General features: G+C 39.1%; 1 protein-coding gene across 4 annotated transcripts in view; it reads right to left on the bottom strand.

Annotated features, from left to right (window-relative positions):
- The window catches only part of GRB14 (growth factor receptor bound protein 14), a 91759-nt gene that overhangs the window by 56860 nt on the left and 14218 nt on the right, over window positions 1–20681 (bottom strand). For 3 of the 4 annotated variants that reach the window (XM_030580988.1, XM_030580989.1, XM_030580990.1), the window contains exon 1: window positions 4464–4648. The exons of the other annotated variant lie outside the window; for it this stretch is intronic. In XM_030580988.1, coding sequence (XP_030436848.1) covers window positions 4464–4526 — 63 coding nt within the window. In that variant the 5' untranslated portion in view covers window positions 4527–4648. Of the gene's footprint in view, window positions 1–4463; window positions 4649–20681 lie in introns of those variants that run through there. 4 annotated transcript variants of the gene reach the window in all.

Raw genomic sequence — 20681 nt, 5'->3', positions numbered from 1 at the left:
CTTGTGCTAAATGATGGGGTAAATAACATTTCCCTATTCATTTTCTCCACATCCAGTCAACATTTTATAAGCCTCTATCATATCCACTCTTAGTCATCTCTTTTCCAAGCTGAAAAGTCCCAGTCTTTAATTTCTCCTCATATGGAATCTTTTCCACATCCCTAATCATTTTTGTTGCCCTTCTCTGTACCTTTTCCAATTCCAATATATCTTTGGAATACAGTATTCAAGATGTGAGCGTCTCATCAATTTATAAAGTAAAAGTGGAGGAACTTGGTTTTTCAGACTGATCAGCCAAGCCAATATTGACAACCTACATGAAATGCCTATGGACTGCATGCCTATGGACTGCCTCAGCATGCAGAAAGCCTTATAAGCTAGTCACTATCAAAGCCAATTTTAGAAGTACTTAATAAGGCTGTTAATAATGTTGGAGACAACTCAGTTTATGTCAACCAACATGGCTGTTGTATGATAGTTTCTATTTAAGCAAGAGATACTACACACTAAAAACTGGAGGCCAATGTTAAGTGCATTGTCATTTGTTAGTCCTGAAGTTGTACACTGATTTCGAACAAGACCAGCAAATGCTCATTATCTTTCTGCAAGAAACAAAACTGACTGGTTAGAAGCATGCGGTGCAACAGTGAGAGACTTAGTAATTGAAAAAAAAGTAAAGAACTCTCTCACCACATTCAGAAAATTTGCATACATGGCAGATGAATGCACCGCTGCAAACGGATGTCAAGTATTAAGTTCTTGCATATGTTATCTTGATAGCTGTGGTAGACCAGCAGATACATTCTAGATGTTCAGGTTATAGAAGAGACATTGGCTGCATCCGTGATATCTTAGAGTTAAATGCTTGTAAATTGAACCCCAAAGAGATGGCTGCTTGTGCATTTGATGGAGCTGCAAACTTCTCTGGAAGACATAGTGGAGTGCAGGCTTTGTTCAGAGAAAAGTGTAATTCTAAACTCTCCTATACACACTGCAGAGGCCATCCACTCCAGCTTGCTCTAGTACGAGCTGCAGAATCTTCAAAAGACATTAACAAAGCCAGAAATTTAATGGCTGTGTTATATTCTTTTTTCTGCAAGAGTCCAGAAGGACTGAACATCTTGGAAACAAAACAGAAGATACACTGGGACTGAATTTCAGATCAGTCCAACCTGGGAAAACCTGCTGGCTTTCTCATGAGTGATTCTTGGCTGTCGTCTTAAAATTACTGCAACCATTATTACTGGCTTTGGAAAGTACCTACCGAGATGGAACAGATCTAAGTAGTGAGGCTGCTGGACTACTTTTGTTACTAAGTTCAGAGAAGATGGTCACCATTTTCTCTCTGGTAAGTCTACTGTTGAAACCACCTGGGTCATTAAACAATGTCATCCCAGCATCTGCTACAACAGTAATAGATCTTTGTCCAGCAATAGAAGCTACCCTTGGATCAGAGATATCCACTGAAAACATACTGCAAGAAACAAAGACTTCAGTCCAGAAGTTGACTTATATTGACTCTTTATAGGATGTCAAGCCAGCTGAAAAAGTACACAGACTTGATTCTTACAAATCTACAATAGTGATTTCTTGACTCTACTCAACTTCTACATTGCTTTTACAGATTCTGTCTTATAAAACACCTACAGTTGAGTGGAGTGAGGTGCTACCAGCACGGGACTGCTATGTGATCAGGACAGAAAAGAGAATTTTGAACACAGAGTGGCATTTCATACAACAAACAAATGAAGATTTAACTTCAACTTTTTCATCATCACTACTAGTGGTTTGACCCAATCTTTGTGCTATGTTTCCTGGGATTAAAGAAGTAGGAATTCATCTCTTACTACTCCTAGTCACAACAGCTACAGTTGAGCATTCTTTTTCCTCATTGAATAGAATTTTGTGTTCTGAAAGAAGTTGCCTTCTGCATGATCATATCATGAAGGACTGTAAGTAATGGACATACAAGACGATACCAAAGACTTGTGCAAAATTACAAGAAGCCAAGAGAAGGATGTAGATGTAGTGTTTCATAGTAGGCTTGAGTAGCATTTTTACTATGGCACTATACAGCCCATCTTCACCCTCACAATCTCAACCCTCGTCGATCCTCTTCTCCTCCCCGTCCCCCATATATTCAAACACTCCCCTGGAATTTCAATTCCTGGGGAAAACACTGAGGAAGATGGTGTTACAGAATTGGCTAAGTCATCCTTCAAGGGGTGGGTGTGGGAGCGGGGAGAAAAGAGATCCATACAGAAGGTATGCCACATGCACAGATACAAAGAGCACAACCTGTATCAGGAAGTGTAGATTTGGCATTGAATTAGCCCTAATCAAGGACATGTGCCTTTGAGTATTCCAGTGTAAAAAGTTGTTTGGATCAGATATCCATTGACTATCGGACTCTGGGTGCACATAGTACATTTTGCAGTTTTCTCACTGAGCTTATAAAATGTGGAAGGCTGTACTAAGCATGCATGCATAGCTCACTTAGCTGCATGTTAAAAGACTTAGTGAAGTTGTGTGGAGCTTGGGTAAGGGCTGACTGGCACACTTGTCCCATTCACTGTCTATCCGTAAAGTATGTAAAGAACACTTAAACACTTTCCAAGATTCGTGGAAGAATGGGGTCTTTCAGGCATACCTTATAAAGTTTCAGAGGATTGGGCACGGATGGTATCTAAACAGCAAAAAATAAACTCCCCAATGTGGAATTAAATTTTTCCTTCATTAGTGCACACCCAAAATTCTGACAAAAACTTTAAGGCTGCCAGTAAAGTATTCAAAAACCAGGGAACTCCAAAGTTACAGGTACACCTTTACCTATGTCAGTGTGTACAGCACAAGTGTAATGGGTAATATTGTGTATTACTCTGTCTATATTACGCAAAGTGCATTAAAAAAATGCCCAATAAACAAAAATAGAGCAATAATGAAAGGTTGTGGCACGTGTAGACCACCTAAGTTTACAACTGAATTATCTTGGAAGCTAACTACCTCATTTCCTAAAATACATGAAAGGATTGTTGAAAATAAAATCCATAATACAAGAGTATTGATTAATTTAACATTCAAATGTTTTAGAAGCCAGAGAAGAAAATTTTCTTCTCTAGCAAATCAGTTAAGATTGGACTATTAGGACAAACAAAATGCCAGGAGACAAGGACAAGGACACAGACATTTACAACATGCTATTTGCATATCTAAGATGGGGGGGAGGGATATTATACCCTAGATATAGTATGCAATCATCTAATTAGGACAGTATCATAATGCATATTGCATAAGACAGAAAAATTAAGTTATATGTAAAACCTTAATTGTGGCATTTCCTAAATTTTGAATGCTGAACTGGGTAATCTTACCATTCTCCTAAAGTACTTTTTTTGAGAGAAAATTTGAGCCAAAACTGTTTTCTGAGTAATAAGAGCTACAAAAGCTGTATGATCAAATAGTGTACACACCATGGGCCAAACAGGTCATAACAACATGCACTGTGTCTTATTTCTGTAGAGACAGCCTTGAAAGCCTCTGAGAACTACAACGATGTTTCACTGAAATTCCATCTTTCATAGCTGTGACAGTGTCTCAAGAGCAACTGAGTAACAAAAGACCCTGTTCACTAGAATTTCATTTATTTCAGGGAAATAAAACTATAGCACATGGCAATGAAACCTACCTTTGCAAATCTATTTAAAATCCCATGGGTTTATTAAAAAATGATGGAGATTCCTGCATTTAATATAAAATAATACCACTGTATTAGAAAAGACGACATCTCCCTCACTCAACTTGTTGTTTTTAAGTGTCTATACCGCCAGATGATGTAGACTGGCTAGTTTCTAACTCTGGTTATTATTTGCAAGCTGTAATATCAAAATTGTATGATTTTGTATCATAAGTACATTTTTAAAAGTTAAATCCTTATACTAAGAACTGGAACAAATAAGTTTAAAACAGTTTCTAACTTTTTTTTAAAACTAAACATTAATGCTTACATTCAATTTTTAAACTGAAACTTAGCCAAAAGAGTCAGTAAGAGAGTATAAGAATATAGACGCTGATCCAAACTTCAGTGGGATTTGGATCGAGCTCTTAAAAACCTTATAAAAAGGGCATATTTTAATATTAATAAATGGAATTATATTTAGCTTTTTTGGCCCAACTAAGATATTCTGTACATACAATTTTCTCTGTAAGGTACAGTATAACAAAAATTATAAGAGAGAAAAAGGTATGTGCGACAAGTAGTCTAATAAGCATTAAATTAACTAGAGGAAATTAAGACATTTCACTATTTTCTTAAAATATTACAGGATTTTTAAAAATCATATCTGCTTATATATGGCTACATTATATGTATTTAAAGCATTGTTTGTTTAAACTGTGCAACCACTTATCCCCCCCACACACACACACACTACAGTGAATGTTACACACTTATTTAAATGCCCTACCCTTTTTTGAAGAACTATTGGAGTAATCGCTGGCAAAGTTACCCTTCTTGCATACAAGCTCATGTCTGCTCTTCACAGAATTAGACTAACAGCCTCCATTCAGGTCATACATGAAATAAAGTCACTCCCTGGCAATATTCCTTGAAGCCTCAGTTCTCAGAACCCAATACTTTAGAGTCAGTGCAAAGAAACAAGTAAGAATGCAATAAATGTCACCCTGCTTATGTGAATCCAACCCTACCCAAAGCCAATTAAGGATGACTCTGGGACAGGACTAACTAGCAACCAACCAATCACAGGGCTTGCAAACTCCTCCTTTGTCCTTGGAAATATGTTCTGATACTTTTGTTTATGATATTTAAAGAAGCAGATTAACAAGTATTTAAATCACACAGGAGCCTCCTCCACCCCGCGCCCCCCCCAAAAAACTAGAGCAATTGTATGCCTTCTTTGCTGGTTGGAAGAAAAAGAATTGTGACTTTTTTGTTTAAGTATTTAATTTACAGACAGAACATCATTATATTTTAAAATTTTAAGAAGTAGGCATATTTAGATTACATTTAAAATATGCTGTTCTTAAAATGACTTAAATTAAAGCAGATTATGCAGTAGATATGATTAGAACTATAAGATTAAAATGTTTTAAACACAAGCCTCTTTTGATCGAATATGTAGCATCTAAAATGTCGCTCACACTAGACTAACAAGGTAAACAATCTACAACAGTTCATGTCAAAAGTTCATAACATTTCAAATAATGATGTGTAACATACACAGCTATTGCGGTCTTTAAAAAAACACTGAGTAAATTATTTAGTGCATGTCTGAGTACTGTACATATCCTTGAAATGTTCAGAGATGACTTGGCAAATACTATAATAATCTATGCCAAAACCACCTTATCCTTGAGATGTGGGGGGAGGGGAAGAGGGAAAATAATTGGAAGATGAAGGCAGCCATTTATGCGCAGAATGTGTTGGGGAAGGAAAACTGATTACAAGCCACATTAGTCAGTGATTTTAAAGAATTAAATGCTGATGCGTTAAAGAGAAACAATACCATCATCTATAATTAACAAAAAATATAATCATATCTAACATGCCACTGGTACTGATACGGCATAATTAGAGCTCATAAATTCAATGTGCCCATTCATGATTTTAAAATTAGGCATGTGCTTGATGACCTTGATAAGCCCTGTTGGCTTCAGGGGCTCTCACACATTCTTAAGTACTCTGCAGAATGAGGCCCTGAATCAGAGCTTTAATGCGCTTTTGCACAGAGCAATATGCAGATTAAATATAACAATTTCACCTGTAGTATGTTGATGCTGTTAAAGAATGACAAAATATTGTCAGATAATAGGAAGTACAGGCAAACATTTTCCTGCAGTTTCAAAATCTATTGGCCTTGATTATGACAGGCGGGGCAGGGCAGGGATGAATAGCTGCTGTAAACTGATGCACAGTGATAAAAGGATCTAGATTGGAGGCCAGAATTTGATCCTTGTCTAGTTAACTTTAATCATATAGTTTTAATAAGTCATAAAACCAGTTAAAATGTGGCAAAAATCTTTTTTGTTAGCTCAGTAGAAGATGCTCAGTTTTCACTTTGGTTCATTTCACACTCAGGCTACAGAAAAACCAAAATCATGGTAACTTTGTAATCTCCCAAATGTTAGACATGGTACTCACTTACTTTATACTATGCTTATCTCAAGGTTTAGGTAAAGAATTCATTATACCTATGTGTTGGAAATTTCTAAGATATAGTTACTTCTGAAGTTCAAATTTTAATTACCTTTCTATAGCATCTGGAAAGAGCATCTCCTCCTACCACCATTCTCAGATTTTGACATTTATAGTAGCTAATGTTTGATTGTATATTTTTTTCCACCATTTACCCCATAATGTGACTAACATGTTTGCAGTAAAACCTGAGACACAAACATTGGTGTTAGGCCCCAATCCTGCAAACATTTTACTCTCAGGAATACAGTTACACATGCACAAGTTGGCAGCATTGGAGCTTTAAGATCCCATGAAGATTTTTTTTTTAATTTTCTACAAAAAAGTGAGATTAAAAAAACACCCCAATAATAGTAATCCCAATACATTGCATCAACCACTTTATTGCAAAGGGAATAAAAATAACCAAAATCAGTTTAATCTTACCCTCAAGTCCTGAAGTTCCTTGTTGGCGGCCAAGAATTTCAATGCTTTTCGTTGAATGAATAATATTTTCCTATTTGTCTACAAGGTGAAGCAGAGGATTATTTTCCCCAGAGAGACTATTTGTGTTTGTCTGCTCCAGTTTTTTAATTATATCCATATCAAATCAGCACTGTTTAGAAAAATATAACTTTTAAATTTGCATAGAGATAAAACCAGAAGAGACCATTAAACTGCCTGTATATTATGGGCCATTAGTTTTCACCTATATTAAACCCACAATATTTTAGCGACACCAAAGCATTTTGGTTCTTGGGAGACTAAACTGTGTGACACAGGCAGAAAACAGCAGAGACTAAGGTGCCACTAATGCCTGAGGTTCCTGCAGTGGCAGAGAATTGATTAGGTAACATATGTCCAGATGATCCCAGCAGCCAAACCATGCTTCATTTTGGAGGGAAGGATGAGAGACCCCCATGGTCTCAGCCAATCTGACCTGGGGGGAAATTCCTTCCTGATACCAAATACGGCAGTCAGTATGACCCTGAACATGTGAGCTATCTCAAGGGAACTCAGTTTAGGCTATTTTCAGTTACAAGCTGTGTGCATGAAAAAATAAATAAATAAATAAATAAATAAAAGGACATTCTCAGGCAAAAAAAATATTTCAATAAAATGGTGAAATAGGCCTGACAGTGGTTTTCCTGGAAAGGAAAAGGAAACCAGCATTTGTCTGGGCCTTGTTTGGCAGTTTCCCTGTCTCTGGCAGCATGCAAGTGCCAATTTCCACCTCCCCCATTCCATTAGCTATTTACCTTTAGCTATTTCATCTAGAAAGAAGATTCTCTTGATCACTGCACAGCATTGGCCCACTCCTTCTGGTACCCCATCTCCAGCTGTGGCCAATCTCTGATGTAGTCTGGATTTTTTTGCCTTCCTCTGAAACATCTGGACAAATGTGCATTCAGGAGAAAAAAAAATCCTTCCTGACTCTTACAAGTGACCATCTGAAGCCCTGAAGCATGAGATTTGATTATAGTCATTATCTTATAGTGCAGAGCTGCAAGCGTTAGGAGCATACTGAAAGCAATTCAGGTAATCCCATTCTTACTGTGACTCCTAAAGGAAAGGGATGAACAGGTGAACTTTCAACTACCAGCTCTGCAAAGTTAAGTTGATGAATGAGATAAGCAGACCTCAACTTCAGAAAAATTTTTCAGGCTAATATCTTAAGTACATGTATTCAACTCCTTTGCCTTCTGTAGGTTGAAGTTATTACTGATCTAGCTCTAGAGCAGCAACTTAGTAAACATCCATGTTGATGATGCATAAGAAATAGAATCCAGCCCACTCTGTGTTTGTACCACTTTTAACTGTTTTCATCACTAAAATAGCAGATATTACTCTGAATACATATAGGGAGCAGATCAGCTGAGTAAAAAGGTGGCAGTTTTTCCATAGTACTTTTGAGAGTAACTACACATAAATGTATGTTATATTGGATAATAAATTCTAGAGAAGCAAGTACATTTGTTGCCTTTTTTTTTTAATAAGAGTAATCAACTGAAGGGGGGGCATATCTAAAACCTGTGCAAAGCTCATGAAAATCAGTAGCTACAATCAAGTGTTTTTTCAATAGCACATGAAGTATGGATACACTTCTAGTGATGGAAGGCTGGTCTTATGAAAGCCCTGGCCCAGGAATAACAAGAGCTAAGTTCTGTTGCTACCTCCTCTACAAATACAGCATGTGAACTTGGACAAGTCACAATCTTTGTGCCTCAGTTTCTACATTTTTAGAATAATGATAATACCATTGAGAAGCTAAATTCATTAGCATTTGTAAAGAGCTTTGAGACCCTTACATGAAAGATGCTGCAGAACTATTATTTTAACCCAATACATTAGTATTAGATGACCATAAAAGACCAACATATAGTTAAAGAAGTCTGTTAGCTATAGCATCTGCATTTCTTTACCAGAGCCATTAAATGGGTCAGACAGTTTCTGTCTCTTTACCAGAAGTATCAAAGTTATACTACCAAGGTTACTGAGGAAACATGTTATATGGTAGAGTTGCATTTTTCTGAAAAAGTATTCTCTTAAGTAAAATTGAAGCATACCAGACAAAACATTTCAGACTTTAAAGTCATTTTGCTTCCTCACATAAAATGGAACAAGGTCTTATTTCCAAACTGAACATGGAATGTGATTTCAGATATGCTTGAAGTAGGTCTGGCGTAAATATTTATTAATTCCCACGTAGAGACAGCTGCATTAAAGTATTACCCTGTAAAACAACATTCACAGTACATATAGCCAAATATTTAAACTTGAATTCTAGATACCTAGGAAGTTTACAATTAAGGTTGAATCATCATCGTTAACTATGTACCTCTATTCTTCCACATTGATCTTCCATCTACTTAACTTGCACTTCTTAAAACTAGCCTGGTACAGTATAGAATTCCAACAGCACACTCTTCAGTTGTAGGAGGATACCACCACATGGACCTCTCCAGCCTATATTGTGTACAAGCCATGTATAACATCATCCATTTCAGGGAAAGTTAAGAGCAAAGCATGATAGCCTTGAGATTCTGAGTCCTGTGCTGAAAACTGAACCCAGATTAGTCAATTGGTGGTGCTCAGTTAACAGCCAGCTGCCAGTGCAGCAACCAGGATCAAGAGGAGGCAAAGAAACAGGTGTACTGTGTACATTTTGAAACCCCTCTACTTCTTCCCTCAGATGGGACGTGAGCAGGATTCATCACCGAATTTGGTCAGCTGGTTGTATCATTATTAACTTCTTCAGCTTGTGCCAGATATCCACAGGAATTGAGACACAGCCACTGATCCATGCCCCCGTCCCATCCACTTGCATCGTGTTATCATGACTGACCCAGTAATTAGCTAATGGAGTAGAGGAGATGGAAATTGGCACTTGCATGCTGCCAGAGACACAAAGACTGACAAACAAGGCCTAGACATATGCTGCTTCACTTTTCTATTCTAAGAACAGTAGCTCTCAGATGATCTTACAAGCTCTGTAGGCTGTGCTAAGAGACAAACTTCTGTCAAGGTTCAATATTTATTTCCTCAATAGGAGTAAGTAGTAACATGCATGGAACTTGACAGAAGGAGCACAGGCTGCAAGAGATAAAAGTTTGGAGGAGATACCAAAGCAGCTTCTCTACATGCATGTGGATGGAATGCTAGATGCAGATGCAGCACCACTATGAATAGTTCTCTTAATAAAGAGTCAGTTTAGTTTTAGAAACATGGAGTCCCGTCACATAATTACCTAGCAGAGGGTACATGAAACAGAGTGTGGATATGAATATCATCCTGAGTAGAATCATATTCAAGGCCTCAGAAGCTAAGCAGGATTGATTTTCACCAGGAATAATTACCACGAGCCACACGTTTTAGGCCTCACTTAGTAATATGTTCCACTAGCATGCAGTTCACAGTGGTTTTAAAAAAAAAAAAAAAAAAAAACACTGACATGAAACTCACACAGCTTATAACCTCTGGCAAAGCTCAGGGTTTAAATAAGTATGTAAGGTTAACATTATACAAAATCCAGGACTCCTGGCTATATTCATTTTGTTTTCAGACATGCAGATGTGAAGGAACAGCTACTTCTCTGCTGCACCCTGCAGGCAGGGCAGGGCACAGCACATGTGTCCCCCTTCTTTTCAGCCCTCAGAGCACCAGCAATAGATTTCACCCCCAGCCTCACTCAGAGGGACCTCCCCCCCGGAAAGAAATAGTGAGAAGTGGTTCTGGGACTTGGGTAAAATGCTGCCAGTTTCTTTAGATGTGGGTTAGAGGTAGGCAGGAACTGGTTTTCCTATCCTGCAAAGATTTTTAAGATTTCAGAAATTTTTCTCATTACACATTAGGATGAATCTGAGACATTTCAAAAAATATTGCAAAAAGAGACAGACCAACCCACCCCACAATACCCTGGTGTTAGTGCACTCACCTTGGAGGCAGGAGACACTCCTTCAAATCTCTGCTCTGCCCAATTTGGAATAGGGACTTAAACCCCGTTCTCTCACATCCCAGGTGAGTGCCAAAACCACCAGGCTATTGTTGGTCAAGAGAGTCTCTCTCTCTCTCTGCCCAGAAAATCCATCATGGACCTGAGAAAATTTACTGATTAAAGTTGTGTTAAAACCAAATCATTCATTTTCCATCAAAAACAGTTTAATTGAAAATTCCCAAGCAGTTTTAGTGTTGGGGCTGGAGGAGCTTTGTAAGCAGACACCAGGGACCCGAGATGGGCTTGTTGACTATATATGTGTTAGATGGACATAAAAGAAAGTCGCCTACTATTTGTTTTCTTTTCTCCTTTCCCCACATCTCCTCAGTTTCTATCTTTATCAGAAGTCTAGCCCGAGTGACTCATTTCCTCTTCCTAGTAAGGTTCTGTCATATCCCCCATCCCACAATCTACTGTATTTGCAGATATACCACCAACTCCTCAGAGGGGGCTCAAGAAGCTGAATAGCTTTTACTTGTTAAGCTGTTCAGGACTCAGGCATCTCTCTAATTCAGAGCACCCCAGGAGAAGACGATAAAAGTAACCGAGTTGAGTTAGTTTGTCTCAGCTGATAAATCTATCATATTCTGAGTATTTTTCTTCTCTTATATGGCATAATTACCATGCCAATTTTAGTCTTCAAACTAATATCCATTGTTGCCATAGAGTCTCCATGCATTACTTCAGCTTTTGTCACCTTGTCCTTTAATATGCTCAATGTATTACAGGACTTCAAAGTTCACCATTCACATGAAGGATTTGTGCACCTGTTAGCCCCCTGCTTCATGTGTTAAAAATATGGCAGTCAATTAACCGCAGTTAACTCACGTAGTCAACACAAAAATTAATCGCAATTAATCGCACTTATAACAATAGAATACTAATTAAAATATACTAAATATTTTGGATGTTTTTCTACATTTTATTTATTTCAATTACAACACAGAATACAAAGTGTACAGTGCTCACTTTATATTATTTATTACAAATATAGACACTATAAAAATGAAAAATACTATTCCTTTTCTTTAATTCACATCATACAAGCACTGAAGTGCAATCTCTATTGTGAAAGCACAACTTACAAACAAATTTTTGTTACATAATTGCACTCAAAAACAAAACAGAGTAAAACTTTAGAGCCTACAAGTCCACTCAGTCCTATTTCTTGGTCAGCCAGTCACTGAGATAAACAAGGCTGGTTATAATTTGCAGGAGATAATGCTGCCTGCTTCTTATTTACAATGTCATCTGAAAGTGAGAACAGGCATTCACATAGCACTGTTGTAGCTGGCATAGCAAGGTATTTACATGCCAGATGCACTAAAGATTCATAGGTCCCTTCATGCTTCAGCCACCATTCCAGAGGACATGCTTCCATGCTGATGATGGGTTCTGCTTGATAACGATCCAAAGCAGTGTGGACTGACATGTTCATTTTCATCATCTGAGTCAGATACCACCAGCAGAAAGCTGGATTTTCTTTTTTGGTGGTTTGGGTTCTATAGTTTCTGCATCAGAGTGTTGCTCTTTTAAGACTCTCGTCCCTCTCAGATTTTGGATGGCACTTCAGGTTCCTAAACCTTGGGTCGAGTGTTATAGCTACTTTCAGAAATTTCACGTCGTTACCTTCTTTGCGTTTTGTCAAATCTTCTGTGAAAGTGTTCTTAAAACAAATACGTGCTGGGTCATCATCCAAGACTGCTATAGCGTGAACTATATGCAGAATGTGAGTGAAACGTAGCATGAGATATACAATTCTCCCCCAAAAGGGGTAGAGTCACAAATTTAATTAACGCATTATTTTTTAACAAGCATCATCAGCATGGAAGCATGTCCTCTGGAATGGTGGCCGAACCATGAAGGGACATACAAATGTTTAGTATATCTGTCATGGAAATACCTTGCAATGCTGGCTACAGAAGTGCAATGTGAATGTCTGTTCTCACTTTCAGATGACATTGTAAACAAGAAGCAGGCAGCATTATCTCCTGCAAATTGTAACCAACCTTGTTTGTCTGAGTGGCTGGCTGACCAAGAAAGAGGACTGAGTAGACTTGTAGCCTTATTTAAAGTTTTACAGTGTTTTATTTTTGAATGCAGGTTTTTTTGCACATAATTATACATTTGTAAGTGCAACTTTTATGTAAAGAGATTGCACTCAGTACTTGTATGAGTTGAAAAATACATTTTTACAGTATAAATATTTGTAATAAATATAAAGTGAGCACTGTATACTTTGTATTGTGTTGTAATTTAAATATATTTTAAAATGTGATAAACATCCAAAATATTTAAAATAAATAGTATTCTATTATTTAATGTCACAATTTTTTTAAATTTCTTGACAGCCCTAGATAAAATGAGTAAAAAGTGAGTTACAGAACTCCTGCCAGATCTTACTTCAAGCCCCTATTAACATTTAATTTTCAATGCTGTGTACCTATTTTATCCCTGTGCCTGTCTATTCTAAAGAGTAATTTCAAGGATGCAGTCTAGGTTCTATTTGTTAAAAAAATACAGTGGTACAATGTTCTAATTCATTCTAATGGAACCTAGTAGCCACAAAAAATCCCCAAAGTACCACAAATGATTCAACCCATTAATTTAAAAAAAAAAAGTGGTAGATGGCACATTGGTTAGTTATCACACTACTTATCTTCAGCTCCCCACCCAAATGCACCATGTTCCAAAGATGGCTGAAAATCATCAGCTTTGTATGGTTTATCTCCAGTTAATAAGGCAAACACAAAACTAGAGTTGATCAGAACATTGACTAAATGACAACTCACCAAAAAGTTTTTCAGAGACATATCAGTTTCACTGGGAAAGATGATCAGAGTCTGTGTGACTTAGGGCAGAGTTTTTCAGCCCAGATCACTCTTGAGTCTGGCAGAGCAGGAACTTGAGACTGGATCTCCAACATTCCATGCCCATACTCTAAGCACCAGGGCACAAAGTGAGAGAGTCAGTTCTCATCAGAAGGGATCAGAGAGCACCCAGGACCCAAAAAGACCTTCCTGAACTGAAAAGCTCAGGTTTTGATCCAAAAAGAAACATTTCAATACAAATGTATTTCTGCAAAATGTTCAAAAGGTTTTGTTGACATTCCAGCATGGAACAAGAACAAATCTGATACCTTGAAAGTTGCTGTGAAATCAATCTCCATATAGCTCTACACAAAAACACAGTTTACAACTACATTTAATTTAATATTAAAATAGGTTTTAAAAAAACATTGTTTCAATGGGGACAAACAGTTGTCGGAGGAGACCAAAGAGACATTCAGACAGTAAGTACAAAAAAGAAGCACTTTCATGCTAGAAAGTCTAGCCAGATGACCATACCTGTAATGCACTAACAGGGCCTCAGGAAGTTTGGATTTTACCTCCAGGTTTTGCTACAGATTATGCATATGAGCTAAGGAAAGGGGCACAATGGCAGGGGGGGGCAGCGCCTCCCCATTGGCCACAGAGCAGGAAGCATGGGGGAAGTATTAGTCCTGGCCAGTCCCAGCAGCTCTCTCTTACCCACGTCTGGTCTACTTACCAGGATGCCTCAGCCTCGGATCCCCGCTTTCGCGAACCCTGGGCTGCCATAGGCAGCAAGTGGCTAGGGCTAGAGGGGGCTCAGCTCCCCAAAATCTATTTTCTGAGCCAATACCACATATGTCGAGTTTGGCATGCTGCTGCATGCCCAGCAGCATTAGGGCAGGGCCCCACTTGTGTGCTGGATTCTCAGCAAGTGGAGCTAGATTCCTCAGTCCTGGCAGGGAGTGCTGGTTCCTGAGCTGTGCTTCCCAGCAAGGTTCACTGGGACAGGGAAAGAGATCGGAGAGTCCCTGGGGAACCCCTGAGGTTATGAAGGGAGAAGAGATGCTGAGGTAATGACCAGAGGAGATTGGGAGGTAACCTGGAAAATTCTGGTTGTGCCCCTGGCTGGGAACTGAGACAAATATTCAGTGACTTGCTCAAACTGTAAAATAGGGAGAATACTTCCCTATATCAGAGGCTAAATATCTATGAGATGTTCCGATATTATGGTGATGAACATGGAAAAACCTATAAATAAAAATAAAATCAATCCCGGAATGTTCTGTGGCCTTATTAGACTATTCATCTGCACAGCTGCTGTGGGGATATTAGTTCCCACCTTGCATGTCAACTGTTCCCAAGTTTAGATACACAGTGGAGACAGCTGAAGATTGCTTTCTTCTAGGTTCTTGTCTACAAAAATTGTGAGAGAAGTCACATTAGATAGCATAATGCAGGATTCTCCCCCTCCTCTGCCCATTCCCCCACCCTTCCTGTTCTGGTCAGTATTTGCAGATTGTTAAACTCCTCATAACAAGCAATTCCTGGAAATCTGTGTACTTTTCAATGCTTTGCTATTCATGTAATAATTGATATGCTCAAGTTAAATCAAAGGACATTAACTCCAAAGCTCTGTCAACTCAGTCATAACAAAACCCTTGTATTTCATGTTTTCTTTTCCCCTTAATATATCAATAACTATTAGTAATGAGGAAAAGAGCTGGAAGTTTTTAAGAATGTTTTCTCAACATTTGAAAGCATTTCTATGTCATTATCAAGTGCTTGCAGCTGCTCACAAACTCAAGGTCTTAATGCAACCAGTAATAGGAGTTCTCATAACAGAACTAATATAAAAAGCCTATTTATAGCTTAAGTGCAGGCACTAGCTGAAAATTTCAGTTTTGGTCACAAGAAAATTTATACTATCTTGCTTTGCTGCACATCATGAATATTGTAGCAAGTTCCGAAGTGTATATGCATATAAACCAGTATTTAGCACATGTACTTGCCACACAGTATATACGTTTGTACCTGAAAAAGGAATGTTACAGCGTATCTGCTTATTGGTTTAAAATACACACACACACACACACACACACACACACACACACACACAGCGCAAGTTCTCAAAGTTAAGCAATATCATGAAATCTTTATCTGGAGCTGACTGAGTCAGTAATTTCACATATTAACAAAGCTGTCATTAAAATGGCTGGGCCAAACTGGCAGCTTATTAGCAACAGAATGCCTTCCTATGACAAGCATCAGAGTTAGGGACTGAGAAGAGGAGGGAGTTTCCTTTGTGTTGGCCATCTCATTTCTCCCATCTTATCATTACTTCCTCCCTGCACAATTATCTTTTTTGGGTGAAAGGGACGTTGCCTTTTTTAGATCTCCTTCACTAAGAGGCTCTCATTTTAGAGCTATATGACAGGATGAGTCCCTTTGCAAAAGCATGGTCTTTAAGAACTCCCTTCTCCCCATGCAAGCCTGCATGGGAAGAATACACTCCTCAGTATCTTGTGATAAGAGCTTTAGACATAACTAAGGTCTGGTCTACATTGGAATTTAAATCAGCAGAGCTACATCCACACCTTAGAGATGAGAGCTATACCAACTTAACCTCCCCATGGAGACAGTGCCATGTCAATGGAAGAAGTCTTCCATCAATCTTGCCACTGCCTCTTGGAGAGGTGGATTAACTACAGCAAGGGTTCTCATACTGGGGGTTGGGACCCCCCCATGGGGTCATGAGATTATTACAGTGGGGGTCACAAGCTGTCAGCCTCCACACCAAACCCCACTTTTCCTCCAGTATTTATAATGGTATTAAATATATTTAAAAGTGTTTTTAATGTATGGGGGGGTCACACTCAGAGGCTTGCTGTGTGAAAAGGGCCATCAGTACAAAAGTCTGAACCACTGAACTACAGCAATGTGAGAACCCACCGCTGCAGTGTCTACGCTTAAAATGCTGCAGCTGCACCGCTGTAGCTCTTCATTGTAGGCACTCACAAAGAGAAACAACTAAACACACTGAATATTCTCAGTGATCCAATGTAATCTCTTAACGCCCAATCATCTATGATAATTGGGCTAGAAATTCTACCAGCTCCTTATGGCAGAACCCTGCTTTATGTGGCTTTTTCTGAAGCAAAAGTGCTCTCCTGAGGATGGTGGTTTCTCCAGACTAGATTGCTCCTTTATTTCCTAAAGGATGTCAACTCTTGCTTCTTGACACATACAATAAGAAAAAGTTCCCCCAAATCTAGGTGCTTGAAGAAACCTTTCCCCAGCTGGAATTTACCTAATTTCCTCTCTGCAGCAAGGACACACATAGGGGGAGCCTATCTTGCCTAAGGAAGGTCAGATAATTAACCTCTTCACCTCCCTAATAAGTCTACACCACAAAATTATGTTGACCTAACTCATGTTGGCATACAGACACTGCAGTTAAGTCAATTGTGTGCAGGCACACTTGGCTTCTTGTGTCAGCAGTGCACGTCCTCACCAGGAGCACTTGTATCGATTGTATTGTCAGCATGGAGCATTGTGGGATGGTTCTTGAATGCTAGTAACAGGTGACATAAGCAACAGAGCATCTCCAGTGATGCTGCATTGACCTAACTACATCAACTGTGACTCTACAGCACTCGCGGAGGTGGTGTTACTAAATTGGTGCAGAGAGGCACTTATGTCAGCAGGAGCTAAATTTAAGTGAAGACACTTCCACAGCTAGGTTGACACAAGGCAGCTTATGTCAATCTAATCGTGTAGTATAGACCAGGCTTAAGACTGAAATGTCATAGGAGAAAGTTGAAGTCCTGGTGCTCTGAAACCCAATATGCTGTATCAGTCTTTGGCCCTGCAGGAAAAAAGTGTGCACCAAATTAATAATTATTTGTAGTCGTAGCAGCAGCAGCAGCAGCAGCAGCAGCAGCAGCAGCAGCAGCATTTCAGGAATGCCTAGGAGAAGTAGCCATGGACCAGGACCCCATTGTGCTAAGTGCTGTACAAACACTGTACACAAAGATGGTTCCCCTGCCCCAAACCCCTTACACTAAGTAATTGATAGATGGCCAAACGCGCTACCATAAAAAACTGTGATTTTAGTGGCCCCCATCCTTTTTCTTACAGAAAGCAGGCTTTCCTTACCATCTGGGTTTTCCTGACTCACAGTTTTTAGTGCTGAGGGGAGTGGATAGGCTGAGGAACAGAAAGACAACAAGATAAGTAGCAAAGTGTCAGTTTACCATGGGCTACGTGAGTGAAAACCACTCTTGTCCAGATGAACTGTTCTCACCGAGAAGCTAGAAATAATCTTAAATGCATTGCAGTGGTAAACTTAGTTACGTAGGTGACAACTAGGATCCAAATGCGATTAGAAATGTCTTGCATTCTAATAGCCTTCAAATGACAGTCCAGTTTAGAATGGTCAAGTGTCATCACAGATATCCCTGAATAGCGTATAACTGGAAAGTAAATACATGCACACAAAACAATTTTCGTTAACAGTTACTTAAAATTACTTTATATATTTTATCAAATGTTAATGTCACTGACCAGGTTTAGCTGTTGGCATCTGCTTGGCAGTATGTTCTGTTTATTTAAATATAAATTCTTCCTGTTGCAGCTACATTTTTATTTTGTGAGTGTTTCTCCCTGAATTCAGGTCACTTTCTCTTTTCAGAGACCTCCGAGTACATATCTTCACAATTTAATGGTTTCCTATTTTCAGTTTGGATAGAAATATAATAAAATTAAATTTCATACATACACCCCTTAAGAGCTTCCCAACCATTTAAAATGCAACAGTCCAAAGATGCACTGGGATCACACCATTCTTCTGCAACAAAAAAAGCTGCACAGTATCTAAGGATAGAAACCATGTTGAATTTGATTTACATTGACGTAAAAAATTTAAAAAGCCAAAAAGGCACAAGGTAGAGATAGTCATAATAAAAGCTTTGATCCCAAAACATCTTAGTTTCTCAGAAATTCGCACAATACAGCTTATGGCGAAAACTACCAACTAGTTAATATCTCATCCCATAGTGAATAGTGTCTAAGTTGTCCCTTTTACAAACCTACAGTATATGAGGTAATGTAGATGTTTATACAAAATTGTTGTGAGGTCAAAAAGCCACATCCCCTCTGATGACCAAGTTGGTTTACAAATATACAGTACAATGGCCTGTTCCTACAACTGGATCTGTGCAAGCAGAACATTGCACCTGCATGGAACACCTCTGAAGTCAGTGGGACTTTTCACAGAAGCAAAAAGATTTGCTTTTATTGTTTGAGACGGAGGCATACTCTTAGCAAAACAATAAAGAGGTCCATATGTCTAAAACCTATAAACTGGATGAAATTATTGCAACCCTGGTTCTTCTTCCCTATTTGGTTTGTTATCCTTACTTGGCATGTCTAGCTCTTTGGGAAAAGAAAGTTGGTTGAGATTTTAAAATCAGTGAAAAGGGACTGAATGACACATCTTCCATTAAATTAAATGGAAGGTATATGGCACTAGGTCTCCAGTATAGCAGTGATGCTTTCTCAGCATCCAGAACTGAAAGCCACTCTCCTAACTTAGCAAAGGAAAGATATGCTGATGCCATAATGTGTGGCAGCTCCCCACCATCCCAGTCTGTTAGCAAGCCAAACAAACTGTTCGGGACTATGCCACTCCTTGCCTTGCAAGATAACCCTTGGTGTACTTCCGTTCCCAAACTCTTCGGAAGGATCTCCCTACAGCATCCAGCCTGTCACTGAATGCCCACAGAAATACAGATCTGCTGTCTCCAAAGAGACAGAATATACACCAGCCTGTATATCTCACTTAAATACAACAGCACTGAGATTAATTATAATAAAACAAGAATAAATTCATTACTAAAGGACAGAGATTTAAGTGATATTAAGCTGAGATAATAGAAACAGAAATGGTTGCAAATAAAAACAAAAATATATCACATTTCTAGGAGACTACATATAACCTTAGCTAGCCCCAAGTTTTGGCTAAAGCAGTTTGCTCATCTATCCTCACACCACCAACCCACGTAGCTGGGAATCCACTGTTCATAGATGCCAAGAGTATTGAGCCAAAGCAAGGTAGTACTAGTGGACTGGAAGGACAATAAGTAGGGGCGGCTGCAGGCCCCAGCATGCCAAGCACATGCTTGGGGCGGCAAGCCACTGGGGGCGCTCTGCCGGTTGCCGCGAGGGGGACCATTGGACCCTCTGCAGGCAAGTTGCCAAAGGCAGCCTGTCTGCCATGCTTGGGGTGGCAAAATGCCTAGAGTCGCCCCTGCTTCCCAAGACTGAGTGATGGGTGTGGAAGCAAATATGATGAGTCCATGAATGTCCTTCCCAGAAGGCAAGTCAATGAAGCTTCAAAGAGAAGGGAGGATTCTAAGGAAGCACTCATCAAAAGGCTCTGTAGAATGTGTTGCCTTGGGAGGTAAATAAAAAGATAAGGGGGAGCTCTCCAGACACCTCAGAGTGGTGGGAAGAAATTTCTATATCTTGCAAGCTGGCCTTTCTGGAGATATGGATGAAGATGACACTTCTATATGTGTCTGCATCTAGAGGTTATGGTGCAAAAGGAAATCAATGCAGAGAAACACATATAGACACACCTCGTCAGTTTCTCCTAGGAAAAAAGGGTCTATAGTAGGGCTGGTCAGAAATTTTCCATCAATACAGTTTTGACCAAAAAAAAAATATATAACATAAAAACATTTCAATTTGTATATATCACCACAGTGCTTCATATCCCTGTTCTCCTGTATGGGCCAGGCTACCCGAACAGACTTTGTATCCCATGATGCACCACATGCCCTTACCAAGAGAAAAGGCTGTGGCATATCATAAGCCTGGCCTATAGATGAGAATGGGTGCATGAGACACCTGAACTACAACTCCCAGGAGTGAATTTCTGAATCATTATTTTGGTTCCAAAGATTAGGGGCAACAGGCTGATCTCTGTTTTCCAGCCAGGTTGGGGCAGAAGGGAAGGACAGGTCCCCACTGTATTGTAGAAGAGGCAATCATTTCCAAGTTCCCTTCATCAACAGCACACATGGCAGCTGCCCTCATGAGAACAAGAAACAAATCTGGGCTTTGAGGGCTGGGACAGAGACTGCATTTAGCATATAGACACTGAAGTCAGGAGCCTATGAAA

This window comes from Gopherus evgoodei, chromosome 11, assembly GCF_007399415.2.
Source record: "Gopherus evgoodei ecotype Sinaloan lineage chromosome 11, rGopEvg1_v1.p, whole genome shotgun sequence".
NCBI classification, from domain to species: Eukaryota; Metazoa; Chordata; order Testudines; family Testudinidae; genus Gopherus; species Gopherus evgoodei.
The sequence above is the reverse complement of the archived record's forward strand: the minus strand, read 5'-3'. Positions and strand labels throughout refer to the sequence as shown.